This window comes from Solanum stenotomum, chromosome 2, assembly GCF_019186545.1.
Source record: "Solanum stenotomum isolate F172 chromosome 2, ASM1918654v1, whole genome shotgun sequence".
Lineage (NCBI taxonomy): Eukaryota > Viridiplantae > Streptophyta > Magnoliopsida > Solanales > Solanaceae > Solanum > Solanum stenotomum.
In genome coordinates this window covers 7,454,136-7,468,550 of record NC_064283.1, presented here as the reverse complement: position 1 = coordinate 7,468,550, position 14,415 = coordinate 7,454,136, and the positions used below count along the sequence as shown (strand labels likewise).

Sequence of the window (14,415 nt, the reverse complement as noted above, 5' to 3'; positions counted from 1 at the left end):
AGACAATGTTGTTGATAAAACTTCTAGTTCTTTTCCTGTTAATAACACAGACCTGTTATGGCACTATAGATTAGGACATGTTCCCTTTGCAAAAATGAAAGACATATCTTCTATACCTGTAAAATTCTCACCTAAACAACCATTTCTTTTCCCCATTTGCCCTATGGCAAGACAATCAAAATTACCCTTCCCTACCAGGTCTCATAACAGTACTAGCATTTTTGAGCTGGTACATGTTGATTTATGGGGTCCTTACCACACAGCCACCCATGATAATTTCAAATATTTCATTACCATGGTAGATGACTTTAGTAAAGCCACCTGGACACATCTTCTCAGCTGTAAAAACAATGCTTTGCATGCTATCAAAGCCTTTGTCATCATGGTCGAAACCCAATTCAGCACCAGTGTCAAAGTATTCAGATCAGATAATGGCCTTGAGTTCACCAATAATGAGTCCATCATGTTTTTCCAGACTAAAGGAATTCTTCACCAAAAAATCCTGCCTATACACACCCCAACAAAATGGGGTGGTGGAAAGAAAACACAAATATATCCTTGAAACAGCAAGAGCCCTCTTTTTCAATCAAAACTCCCAATGAGGTACTGGGGTGAATGCATATTAACTGCAACACACTTGATAAACAGACTACTTTCCACCTCTCTCATCAATAAATATCCTTATGAAGTTTTGCATCAACACAAGCCTGTGTACTCTAACTTGAGGAGTTTTGGTTGCCTTTGTTACCCCACTATACCCAAAGTCCACAGAACCAAGTTTGATCCCAAAGCTGTTCCCCATATCTTTATTGGATATCCTTCGTGTACAAAGGGATACAAAGTGCTAAATCTAACCACTAAGAAAATTCATATCTCCAAGGATGTTATCTTTCATGAGACAATTTTTCCTTTTGCTATGACCAATGATCCCACTTATTTTCCTGCATCTCCTTTCCATTCTGTAGGCTCATCTGATTACTCTTATTACCACCATCCCTCCACACCTGTAGAAAGTGATCCAGGTCCTATAAACAGCACTAATCAACCTCTGTCACCAACACTTTCTACTCTAACTACTTCTCCAATTGGTCCTTCTAATCCCACCATGTCATCCACTCTACCTCATACTTTCATACCTATTTGCCACCCTACAAGACCTGCCGTTAGAAGGTCTCATAGGATACATAGAGTACCTCTTTACTTGTCTGATTATGTCCATCGAACACATCCAGTTATTTCCTCCCAACCTCCTACATCCCTCAATGCTCATTTTTCCCTTAACCACCACATATCACCTGCTGCTCTAAATCTTGAAAGTCAGTCTCTTGTAATGAATGTTTCTCATAATTGTGAGCCTAGTTCATATGAGGAGGCAACTACAGACCCTGCTTGGCAAACAACTATGACACATGAATTCAATGCATCACATGACAACAATACATGGACCCTCACAACCTTACCAATTGATAAGAAGGCCATTGGGTGTAAGTGGGTTTACAAAATCAAACACAAGGCAGATGAGAGTGTAGAGAGATATAAGGCCAGATTGGTAGTGAAAGAATATACTCAGTATCATGGTATAGATTACACAGAAACTTTCTCACCTGTTGTTAAAATGACAACTGTAAGGACACTCATTGCCACTGCAGCAAAGAAACAATGGAATATATATCAACTTGATGTTAATAATGCCTTTCTCCATGGAGATTTGCATGAAGAAGTATACATGGATATACCTCCTGGTTTGTCTGTTCCTACCACAGGCATGGTCTGTAAACTCAACAAGTCAGTATATGGTTTGAAACAAGCTAGTAGACAGTGGTATGAAAAACTAACTGAAGCTTTAAACACAAGAGGGTACACTCATTCTCTCCATGACTACTCCCTATTTTACAGAAAAAGAGGCACATCTACTGTGTTTCTAGGTGTGTATGTTGATGATATTCTGCTCACAGGAACAGATATTGATGAGATAACTGAGCTCAAGAAGTTCGTTCATCATCAGTTTAAGATCAAAGACCTAGGCAGATTACACTATTTTTTGGGTTTGGAAATTTTATACAAGGATGATGGGATTCTTATTTCCCAGAGGAAGTTTGTACAGGATCTCCTCAAAGAATTCGGTTGTGATCACTCCACTCCCTTGTCTTCTCCCCTTGATCCTAATGTTAAGCTGCGAGCACATGAGGGAAAGGCACTAGATGACCCCACTCAATATAGAAAACTGGTTGGCAAACTCAATTTTCTTACTAACACTAGACTTGATTTGGCTTATGGTGTGCAATTCCTTAGCCAGTATATGCAGGATCCCAGAGAGCCTCATTTGTGTGCTGCTTTTCATATGCTTCGCTACCTCAAGAAAGATCCTACTCTAGGAGTTTTCATGTCCTCATCTGCAGATTTCAGGGTATCTGCCTATTGTGATTCTGATTGGGCTGTCTGCCCTGATTCGCGAAAGTCTATCACTGGTTATGTTGTGTTGTTGGGTGATAGTCCTATTAGTTGGAAGTCCAAGAAGCAAGAAACAATTTCCCTTTCCTTAGCTGAAGCAGAATACAGGTCCTTAAGGAAAGTTGTAGGAGAATTGGTCTGGTTGCAAAGGTTATTTGAGGAATTGACTATACCTAGCCTTGACCCCTTTCATGTTCACTGTGATAGCCAAGCAACTATTCATATTGCCAAGAACCCTGTCTTCCATGAGCGCACCAAGCACATTGAAGTGGACTGCCATTTTGTAAGAACCAAGCTTCAAGAAGACCTTATAACATTGCATCATATTGGCACTGCTGCTCAGTTAGCAGACATACTCACGAAGGCCCTCACTGGCATCAAGCACTGCACTTTATTGGACAAGTTGGCTATGTCTATTCCGCCTCCAACTTGAGGGGGGTATTGAGATTAAAGTATAGTCAGTTAGTTAACCGAATTTGTTATTATGTACAGTTGTCATGTTAGTTAATAGTTAGTTAGAGTTTTAGATATTTTACTCTTCCTTTTGTATTCTGTATAAATATTGATGTATACAGTCAGTAAGAATCAATCAGAATTGGAAATTTCACAAACCATCTCTTCTCTCTTACTTCGAGTTCCAGATATTCTCCATTAATGGAGTTTCCTGATTCACTAAATCTCCAATATTAACATTTTCTTCACAAATATACAAGAGTAAACACAAAGCAGAATGCAGCAAGATAAATGTTATGAAATTACTTTTTATTTACTTGTCATAAAAAAATTGTCTTTAAACTTGTCTTTTGTTTTTAAAAAAATATCAGAAACAATGAGTTGCTCAACTCTAAGTGAGTCCACTAAAAAAAAAAAAAAGGATTTGCTCAACTACGAGCGAGAAAGAAAAAAAAAAAAATTAAACCACAAATCCCTCCACTCCTCCAGCGTGCGCGAGATAAGGAAAAAAAAATAGACGGCCGCCTGCTATCAGTTAAATTATGTCTCAAAACTGAGCGATAAGTCCATTTTGGCTAAATAAAAAATAAGTGACTCTTTATCTCATTTTAGAGGAAAAAATGATCCCTTTGTCTCCGAACTCAAAATAAATCATTTACCAAAAGAAATAGTACAATTGTTCATTGCCAATGAAGTGAAATGTACAGCCTAGCTAGTTGTAGATAATTTGCATCTAAATGGTAGAAAACATGTGTTGTTGTGAAGAATGTTCTTTCTTGGAGATATATAATATATGTTGGATTTAGGGTGAAGAGTTGTTTATAATGAGCTTACAACTAAAACAAAAATGTGTTGTTGTGAATATTGTTTTTTGAATCACGACAGATTTTTAAGAATTTTTCTTGGTAGCTTTAATATAACAAAAAAATATACTCCATAAGTTTCAATTTTTGTAAAAGAAAATACATACCTATATTTTGAAATAATTTAAATTTTTACTTTTTATTTGTACCTTAACGAGATGATTAATAATAACATATGTATTTCTATAACTTATATTTAAGACCACAATTTTTTTTATTTTTTTTTATGTTTCTTAAACTTTATGCCCAATTAAAGTACACTTATCCTCTTCTCTTTTTGGTTTTCCACATGATATACGGTACTTGTGTTGAAGCCCAACTTAATTCAAATTCGCATTGGAAAGTCACGTTACAAAAGTGACTCCATACTCAAAAAGATCGAACCCGAGACCTTTGATTAAAGACGAAGGAGTACTTGAGACTTTTTGATCATTTACAATTGCAAGTATTAAAGCTTTATAGGACTAAGCAAACATGGGACTTGGGCTTTAAATAAAGTGGATTCAATTCATTTTATGAAATCCAATTACATGGTAAAATCCCAAGTGATGTAGGATTTCACTTTGAATCCATATATGTAATTGGAGTTAATTAAGAATTAATCAAATTTCACTGAATTGTCATTTTGATTAATGTGCCCAATATAAGAAAAAGTATCATGATTTACCCTGTCCAATAAAAGTATGACAGGCTCAACAATTAATGATGTGTTATATAAGAAAAATCATGATTTACCCTGTCATCACTCTTACTATTTTGATTGAAAAAAGGTATCCCATTTTTTACTTAAAATATTTCTAACAAGATCACATTTTCTTGGTTTGCAAAATTATAACACCATAATACTTGAAGTACAACTAGAATAACAAGTGATTAGTACTTAACAATCATTTGATTAATTTCCACTTATTCATCATAGAAACAGACACGGTTAACGCTAATTAACTTGCAGAAAGCTAGCAAGTGAATTAATTCGATGATTATATGTTAATGGTTTTACTTAATACGGAGATTAAATAAATATGGTTTAAATGGTTATTCAGTTACTTAACAATGATTAGATTAATTTAGACGTCATTATTCATCATAAGACATCAGCATTTCATGATTAGAATTCTATTTTGTAATTTATATGTTAACTTAAAGAAGAGAAAGGACTTGAAGTAATCTATGTTAACATCAATATATTACAAGTCCGATGTAAAAGATAAAAGGATAGTACTTACTCAATAAGCAAGCTTATATTCAATGATTTTGGTGAAAATAACTCCTTAATTTAGTAAAGGGTAGTTATTGTCGTAATCAAAGGTGTTTATTGGACCACCAACGATTATGATAGGATGAGTGAGATATCTCAATTCTTAACTGGGAGATGCACGTTTGAGTTCTAGATTGAAAAAAAATCTAGTAGGAAGCGCATTTCCTCCATATATAGACCGGTGTTAAATCTATATTAGTCGGGATAAATTAAGATGTAGTGGCACACGATGATTTGGTGAAAATAATTCCTTAATTTAGTAAAGAGTAGTTATTTTTGTAATCAAAGATTTTATTGGACCACCAGCCGATCGATATAGGATAAGTGAGATATCTCAATACTTAACTAGCCGAAGGTGCGGGATTCAAGCTCTGGATAAAAAAGAAATTCCTAATAGAAAATGCATTTCCTCCATACATAGATCCTACATAATATTAAATCTGAATTAATCGGGATAAAAAGGTATTGGCACCAGATAATAATTTAATCAGCAATTATTATCCATTTCTTTTGTCAATTACAGCTGAAAACATAGCTAGCGTAGCTGCCAAGAGCAGTTTTTTCAAACATTGTTACTCTGACCGGTGAAAGTTTTCTTGCCAAATTCTACACCAACAGTTTTGAATCTAATCTCATAATTTATGTGATATAATTTGATTTGAAACTAAAATTAAGAAAGAAAATAAGATAATTTTTAATTTTTTTTAAAATCTAATATAAGTCATAGATATTTATATCACTATAAATTATTTCATTATTTTTGGCAATGATTAAACAAGAAAATGAGTCATTTAAACTGACACCCAGCCCCAGGGTGTAATTAATCTTAGGTCGTGTTTTCATTAAAATTCTTCTCCTAGAGAGAATTTTTAAGTGACGATATATCTCATTTGTTTTTTTCCTTTTTTCTTTGGCCACAAAAGAAGGGAGATTAAATTAGTCAATAGACAAGTTCTTTATATAACTTTGTTTTAATCATCTAATTAATTTGTCACTTATGTTTTGATTCTTGTAACTTAAAGTATATGGTTGAAGGCGTTTTCCCATCTATTACCATTGAATTACAATATCTAATCTTATATTACCAAGATTTGTTGAATTGGTTTTCAAATAAATTGTGTCAAACTATAAGTATCTGGTACGTATAATAATTTCAAGATGAAATTTGAGATTAACTTTATTCCATGTTTGAGTTAATCAAATATTAGGTAATCTCAGGATTATATTATCATACAATTTGTATTAAAACAATGGGATTAATGAAATAATCTTATAAGATATCCTTACTTATCCCATCTCACTTACCAAACAACCCTTAAAGTAATTTCTTAGGAAAAATGATTGAGTTACCCCCAAATACTTGACTAAAATAAACAAATTGAAAAATCTTTTTAAATCTTTGAATCGTTTAATGATTAGTTCTACCTAATTAGTAGGAAACATGAATGCCACGAACCAATTATTCCCTTCCTTTGTCAAGACCACAAATGATTAACTCTTCTATTGTAGGATAAAAAATCAGTAGAGTTTATTTCACCCATAACCAATAGCAAAATCATAACTTCCATTTAAAAATAAAATAAAATTATACATATAAAAAATATGAATAAAGGTAAGAGGAACATACACAATATGCACAAAAAAGGCTATCGAATTGGAATTTTCAACTATAAACAAGTATAGCAAAATCACCTTCATTCTTAATTTTTGCTGCAACAAAGGGATTAATTTTGTATTTATATATACAACGTAATTTGTTTTGAGCCTTTAATCGCATTCCGGCCACCAACTCACTCAACTAGTCAAAAGAAATCATAATTGTCTCTATGTCCCTTAAAACAAACGAAACCTTCCAACCCCACGTCCTTAACTAAAATGCCCCTACTTGTATATATATATATATATTTATTTATATATCTTCGATCCACGTCTGGCACATAACTTATAACATATCGAAATCAAATGACAATTACTTGTCGATCATTCATTTGATTAATTTTTTTTTTCTAATGAAGATGATCGTCCAGCTAAGCCATGGCTTCTGCGTGATTTTCCTCTGTTTTTTCCTTCTCGTGATGCGTGTTATATCGCAATCAGAAATAACACCATCACCACCTCCATTTTCATTCGATACGAAAATAAAAATCAACCCACCTACAGCTATCATTTTAGTTACACTTATCAGTGTCTTCTTCGCTATGGGAATTGTTTCAGTCTACGTCCGTCAATGCGCCGATCGCCGCTTCGCCAGCGACTTCGAATTTGCAGACGAAGATTCTGGACGACGGGGCGCTCGATCGCATGGACTAGACCCAGTCATAATTACCTCTTTCCCTATGTTTTATTACTCTGATGTTAAAGATCACAAAATTGGGAAATCAGCGTTAGAATGTGCGATTTGCTTAAACGAATTCGAAGATGTTGAAACTCTTCGACTTCTTCCTAAATGCTCTCACGTTTTTCATCCAAATTGCATCGACGCTTGGTTATTTTCTCATATTACCTGCCCTGTTTGTCGTGCCAATTTACTCCCTGACCCGGGCGATTTCGAAAAAACCGCCACGCCGGGTTACTATTCGAATTCCGGGTCACCTGACCCCGAATTCGGTAACTCGGTCCATGAGGTAAATATAGATATCAACAATATCGCTTCACCTGAAGTGATAAATATTGCACAAACACCTGTACATAATCGTCCACCAAGGGCAAATTCGAAAATTACTGGAAAATTTCCAAGGTCTCACTCGACGGGTCACTCACTGGTTCGACCCGGTGAAGATCGCGAGCGATTTACGTTGAGGTTACCAGAGGAGGTTCGAGAGAAATTGATTAATTCGGGTTCGAGTCGAGCACAAACCAACTCGTTATTTCCAAGTGAAAGAAGTATGCCAAAAGGGTACAGAAGTAGTAGCGTGGGAACCGGTTCAACACGTATTAATCATGAAAATTATGAGCGGTTTAATGAGGAAGGCCGGTGGGGGTTTACAACGGTTCCACCTTTCTTTTCAAGAGGCGGTTCAACCCGGTCTTCTAAGGATGGTAATGGAGCTGGAGATGATATAACGGTGGTTTCAAAGAATTTATTCAAGTCTATTAAGTCGCCGTTTGATCGCATATTTGAGAAAAATAGTAGTGGTGAACGATCGTTTGATAAACTTAGGTTAGGTAGTTCAAGTAATTGAGATACTTGTATGATATTCTTTTTTAACGTTAATTTCGTTACACTAATTTTGTATATACTCAAATTTTTTCATGATATTATCTTGTGAGCATTTCAATTTTAATGACAGAGGAAAAGAATAGAAATGTAGAAATTTAAATTGTTTAGGATCAAAATTCCTGCTACTTGATGCATAAGGGACAATGAATTATTACTACGAACCACCTGCTAATCATACTAATCAATTTGGTTATTGTTCTTTTTCTTGGCCTTATTCATAAAAGTGATTATAATGATACTTTAGCAACAAGCAAAGTGTCCATCACATCAAGTCTGCAAAAATTTTAAATATTTTGATTTGAGATTTCCTTTGTAGAACTTAGAATTAATGTACCACGATGGATGATGCACAATTACTAAGTTGATGAATGAAGTTAAATTTAAATAAAACTAGTTATGCAATCCTTTTATAAAGTTGGAGTTAACGAATGAGTTGGAGTCATTTTTGACACCACATTTTGAGTTGAGATCCCTTTATATTATTGTGTCGCATGGGGTTTGAGTTGGACCTACTATTTAGGTTAGTTTACTTGGAGCTTTTACTTAGGTATTGCACCAACAAATCCTTTAATTTCCATGAGGTTTCTGCCTGATAGAGAAGTATGATATCATTTTTCTTTCATGAGTCTCTCGCTAATTTATTTGGATACTATAATTTAATCAGATTTATTAGTAAGACTATAAATTAAAGTTTATATTCTTATTTGATGAAGTTTTACATTTACAACAACAAAGGTAAACTTAACTTATTGAAAGAGTAATTCGTTTTGCAATTTCCATCAAGTTTCTTATATATTTCGAAGTCGTAGCATCTAAATGGAACATGAAACATGATTTCTAGTTTTTCAACGCAAAAGAGTGGACCTTGTCACTTGTCATATGGGGCCATTTCGTATGACAAAGTATTTCAACAATTAGTAAGGTCAAGGTGGCTCCTTATTAAGCTAATAATAAGAGGTACACACACAAAGTTCCTATTACCAAACACAAAGTCATTGCCTATGTATTTCTGACCTTTTCCTTGTCTATCTTTTTCTAGTCCACTTGCTCATATCCATTTGTCAATTTCTCACTTCGCATTATTTTAATACAACCACATTTAATTATCCTTTTTTTGAAAAAAAAAAACAAACTAATAATTAAGTGACACTTGAGAAAAACTTATTACTACTAGTTTTAATTGAAATATTCTTTTATCTTCTCATCAATGTATGAATGTTCAAATGATATTTTATCTTTAAAAAATAAGTTTACACGTATACATTAGGCCAACATCGCTTAGAAATAATATTCCTACATTTGATCACCTCAATTATCTTAATTTGACTGAACGCGAAATTTAAAAAATAAAGTGAGACTTTTTTAATTTTATAGTCTTAAATGAAAGATATGAATGGTGATTTATTAAATCTACTGGTGTTAAAGTTATCATTAAATATGTTAAAATTGAGAAAACGTATTAAGTATTAAATATATTTTTTTTTCGACAAACCAAAAAAAAAGTAAGAGGGAGTATAAGTTTAAAATATTCTAATAATTTATACGTTTTGTTGGTTTGATATCTTTATTTGTCATTTTGAACTATTCATCCTTTTCATAATTAATTAATTAAATAAAAAAAGTCATATGTCACTTTCTTACTATATATTAATTCAAATTTCAAACACGGATATGTGTCGACAATTTTGAAACTTCAAATTAAAGCAATTCACAACGTTTCAAGAAGCTGTTATATATACACGTCTTATACACATTTTTTTTCCATCTTCTTAATTCATTTCTCTATTTCTTCCACAAAATTTCATTTTTTCTATCTCTAAAAACCCCCTGAAAAAGGGGGCCAAAAACCTCCAAAACTATGAGCAAAAAAAGAATACTCAGGGACATTATCGGTATTTTCAAAGACAAAGCTTCCCTTCTCAAAGCCAACTTATCAACAAAACGCGGCGTTTCATCAATCCAAGTCACCGTTATACGCGCCACCACACACGCCTCCACATCTCCACCACGGAACCACCGCATCGCCGCCATCATCTCCGCCGGTGACCACTCCCTCCCCGCCATTTACGCATGTATCGACGCGATCATGGACCGCCTTCATAGTACCCAAAATCCGTACGTTGCCTTAAAATGTCTATTCATTTTTCATAACATTATGGCTAAAGGTTCACTATTATACAAAGATCATGTATCCTTTTTTCCATCCTCCGGTGGCCATAATTCGTTAAATCTTTCGGGGTTTTACGATAAATTCGACGTTGAAACGCGACAACTATCGTCGTGGGTACGATGGTATGCTAATGTCCTTGAACGTAACATGATTACGTCTAGGACATTGGGTTCATATATTTCTCCTTCGTCAAGATTATCGATAAATTTCGATAAAATTGAGAATCATAGGGGTAATAATATTAGTTTTTCTAATTCCGTTACGGAAATGGAATCATTGGTGTGTTTGGTGGAGGTAATTTGTGAAGCGCCCGAGTCACAATATTGTCAAAAAATTGACTTAGTCCATGAAATTATGATATTAATTTCGGAGGATTATCGATCGACGCAGTACCATATATTGATACGACTCGTTGAGTTATCGAGCCGAGTTTCGAGATTGAGTTACCTTGATTTGTCTGAGTTGATATTGTGTTTGTCAAAGCTAGAGGGATGTAGGAAAAAGTTGAATGAATTGTTTATACGACGAAAAAATGATTTATTTTGGGAAATGGTAAGTCAAAAGAAAATGGATATGGAGAAGGTGAAATATGAAAGGGAAAAACAAGGTTTATTACTATGGAATGTTGATGAGAATTGTGATGAGTTAAATTGGTCATCACAAAGATTTGGAGGAAAAATTCAACAATTTTTGGTTGCTGCTTCATAGAAGTCAATTGGTGACATTTGATTTTTGGGCTTTAGCTTTTGTCTAGAGGCCTGGGCTGGACTGTAGTCATTGTGGGCCAGAAGCCTAATTTTTGGCTTTTTGCAATTGGAAGCCTATTTGAATAGTTTTGAATATGGTTTTCATATGTGAAAAAGCCTCATTTTTGTGTATAGAAATTGCAGTCCTGTTGTTGAAACTGATGATGTTGTGTACTTAATGTGAATACTAATAAGTAATCCTACTATTTCTTGTTCCAAAATATTTACTAGCTTTTTGGTTCAAATTTAAGAATGTATATGGAATTGACAACATGATAAATTTGATTAGTTCGCTATATAGGTATAGAATCTTTTATTAAAAGGCTATCCACTTCTTTTTTTATTTTTGCTACACAATTTTATATGGATCGAAGTGGATCTAGGATTTAAACTTTATGAGTTCTAAAACGTACATCAAGTGTTGGTAATTAGATTTTAAATTTAATAATCATGAAATAAAACTAATGAGTTTGAATGAATCCTTGTGCCTAACTTCAGAAATTCTAACCCATGCTCTGCCCACCCCTATTAATATATATAAGACAACATCATTCTTGTTGATAAAATAAAGTGTAAAGTGTCAATAATAGAGATCTAAACTATTCATTTTTTTTTTCAAAAATATAAAAATCTAACTTATGACACAAATTACGCTCACTGTGGGCCTCAATGATAGCAACAATTTGGGGAGTGAGTACTACAAAATTCCAGTTAATTCCAAACTTACACCTACTCCAACATGACTATCACATCTCCTAATCTTTATCGTATAACTTTTTTTTTGTATGTCTTTGACTAATCTGTTTGTCTTTACGGATCAATCTATCACTAAAGAGGCTCACAAACTAATACTGAAAGAAAATTTATATATACTAAAAGAAAAGGCAAAAATCGAGCAAAGTGCGACATAATACAAAAGATCAAATTTTAAAAACCATTTAATATTCATATGTTTTTACAATTTGTAAGTTCAGATAATTTTATATTAGAATTGTGACCAAGTTATTGTACCTATTTTCAGCTTTCTTAGAAGTATTGTTAAGGTAAAATCTTAAATAAATTCAACTCCAAAGTTAAGTTAAGGATAATTCGGAGGGGACTCAACAATCTGGAGCCAGAGCCTAAAGGGTAAAAAAAAATTGACAAAAATTTTAAAAGAGCACATCAAATTTTTTTGATAACCAAACATAACGATTTTGTTTTCACGCTGTTACTCGGTTAAAAGATTAAAATCGCTGACCTACCAGCGATTTTGTCCAAATTTTTTTTCTTTGAAGAACATCGCTGTCCGTGCAGCATTTTTGGCGAAATATTTTGTGATTTTTTTTTTTATAGAAATCGCTGCCGTTGCAGTGATTTTGGTGTTCTTGAAGGTCTACATGACCAATTGGCATTTGTCAGATAGAGCCATGATTGAATCATTGGGATATTCATTCTAACACATTTTAAATCATTTTAAGTTGGAATAATTGTATGAAATAACAAACTATTAATTCAAATTAAATGTTATAGCTATAGTTTATTTAATTGTAATTCGCAGCAAACATTCCCTTTTTTTGTCTGATTCAATATACAATTAGCCATTTTATACATTTCGATATAAAGTGCGTTTTTGTTTGTATAAAGCAAGAGAAAAGTGTATATACAAATATATATACATATATTTTCGTCATATACACTTATAATTATACAAATACAACACGTATTATACAAATTACAATGTATAAATGAATTTCTACAAAACTGAACAATTTGTATAAAATTGGATGTTTATAGCGAATTATACAAATCAAAAGCTCCGTAGCAAACATAAAATTTGCTATAGAGCGCAATTATGCAAACTATATCTATAACATACAAATATAATTTTTATGTTTGCTATCTATGAAAGTTGTTCTTTTAAGTTTGTAACCCCAAAATAATACAAAAAATCAAAAGAATGTGCAATTAATTTTTTTTATGATCGTATTGTTTGTCTAAATTGTTTGTTTCTTTGGTTGTTGCTATAAAGAAATATTGTTATATATAGAGAACACATGATACAATACAACAAGAAAAATAACTTTAAAAGAAAAAAAGTTGATCACTATAATAAAATGTTATAAACTGAAGAAGATTATTATAGAATAGTCTGACCATGCAAATATTTATTTTTCTACTTTCTTACCTTATGCATTTAATATATCAATTTTTTTTTTGTCACAAGTAGGGTTGGAGTAAGTGTTCAAGCTAGCAAATTGATAAAATTCAATAATTTTAATCAAATTGCTATACATATATTAGAAAAAAGTTATTTTTAAAATTTAGAATTCATAAATTCAATTTCTAAATTCACGCCCTCTAGCCCCAAAATTATTCAAATGTCAATTCCTTGTATAGTTTTGATGATATCCTAGTATCATATACTTACCACAATAAAAAGGGTATCATTTAGAAAACATATTTTGACTTTTGGAAATAATCCGTGGTAATTTTTTGGGGAGACAATTTTGGTGACATGAAACTTGAATTATATAACTTTTTAGATATGAATTTTCTTCCTAGTATAATAATTATTTATGGTTGTTGGTCCATTAATTCTCTACTCTATGATATTATGAAGTGCCTCCACTTTAGGTCTGCATGCAATATTGTCTTCTTCCTGTATTAACGGTGGCCAACAATATTCACATCATTTCAGAACCATCTAAATTCATAACACGTATTACTAAACTTTATAAATTTATTTCTTGAGCTACGTCATTCTTATCGAATCTAAGAATATATATATCGTGTTAATATATGTTGTATATTATAAAATTATTTCAATATAAATTTCGATTGCATGATATATAACATGTGTTACATTCCTTCTTCAAAAATTTGTCAATTACAACAAATTACTTTGTAATGTAGGCCTAATTTAGTAATGTAGGAAATTAACAAAACAAATCATATAGTTTTTCTTAAAATATATTGTAACATCTCGCAATTTGAAATAACTAGGAAGAAGCTTATAATTGGAAACAGTCATTTTTTGAAAGAATGAAAATCTGGAAATTTTGTTAAGTTAGAATAAGTTGAGTTTTGGTCTACTTCAAACGGCCATAACTTCGAGCTCAGGATGATTTGGGTGTACTTCATGATATGGTAGGAAATCTCTTGGAATGATCTTTCCAACGCCGCCGAGTTTGTGCGATTTCGAGTTTGTATGAGTGGGTTATGCCCTTTGGAAGTTGGGCTGTTCGAATAAGGAAAGTCTAAAATCGGGTTTT

The 14,415-nt window shown here is 32.8% G+C and overlaps 2 protein-coding genes across 2 annotated transcripts; both read left to right on the top strand.

The window, feature by feature from the left end:
* The first annotated feature begins 6,963 nt into the window (after positions 1-6,963).
* On the top strand, positions 6,964-8,266 carry LOC125856559 (E3 ubiquitin-protein ligase ATL15-like). Its single transcript, XM_049536131.1, has one exon. The coding sequence runs from the start codon at positions 7,035-7,037 to the stop codon at positions 8,205-8,207; it is 1,173 nt and encodes a 390-aa protein (XP_049392088.1). The 5' UTR covers positions 6,964-7,034; the 3' UTR covers positions 8,208-8,266.
* Positions 8,267-10,022: 1,756 nt separating this feature from the next.
* LOC125856561 (putative clathrin assembly protein At4g40080) lies at positions 10,023-11,451 on the top strand. The gene has a single exon (XM_049536133.1). The coding sequence runs from the start codon at positions 10,104-10,106 to the stop codon at positions 11,121-11,123; it is 1,020 nt and encodes a 339-aa protein (XP_049392090.1). The 5' UTR covers positions 10,023-10,103; the 3' UTR covers positions 11,124-11,451.
* Positions 11,452-14,415: the final 2,964 nt, after the last annotated feature.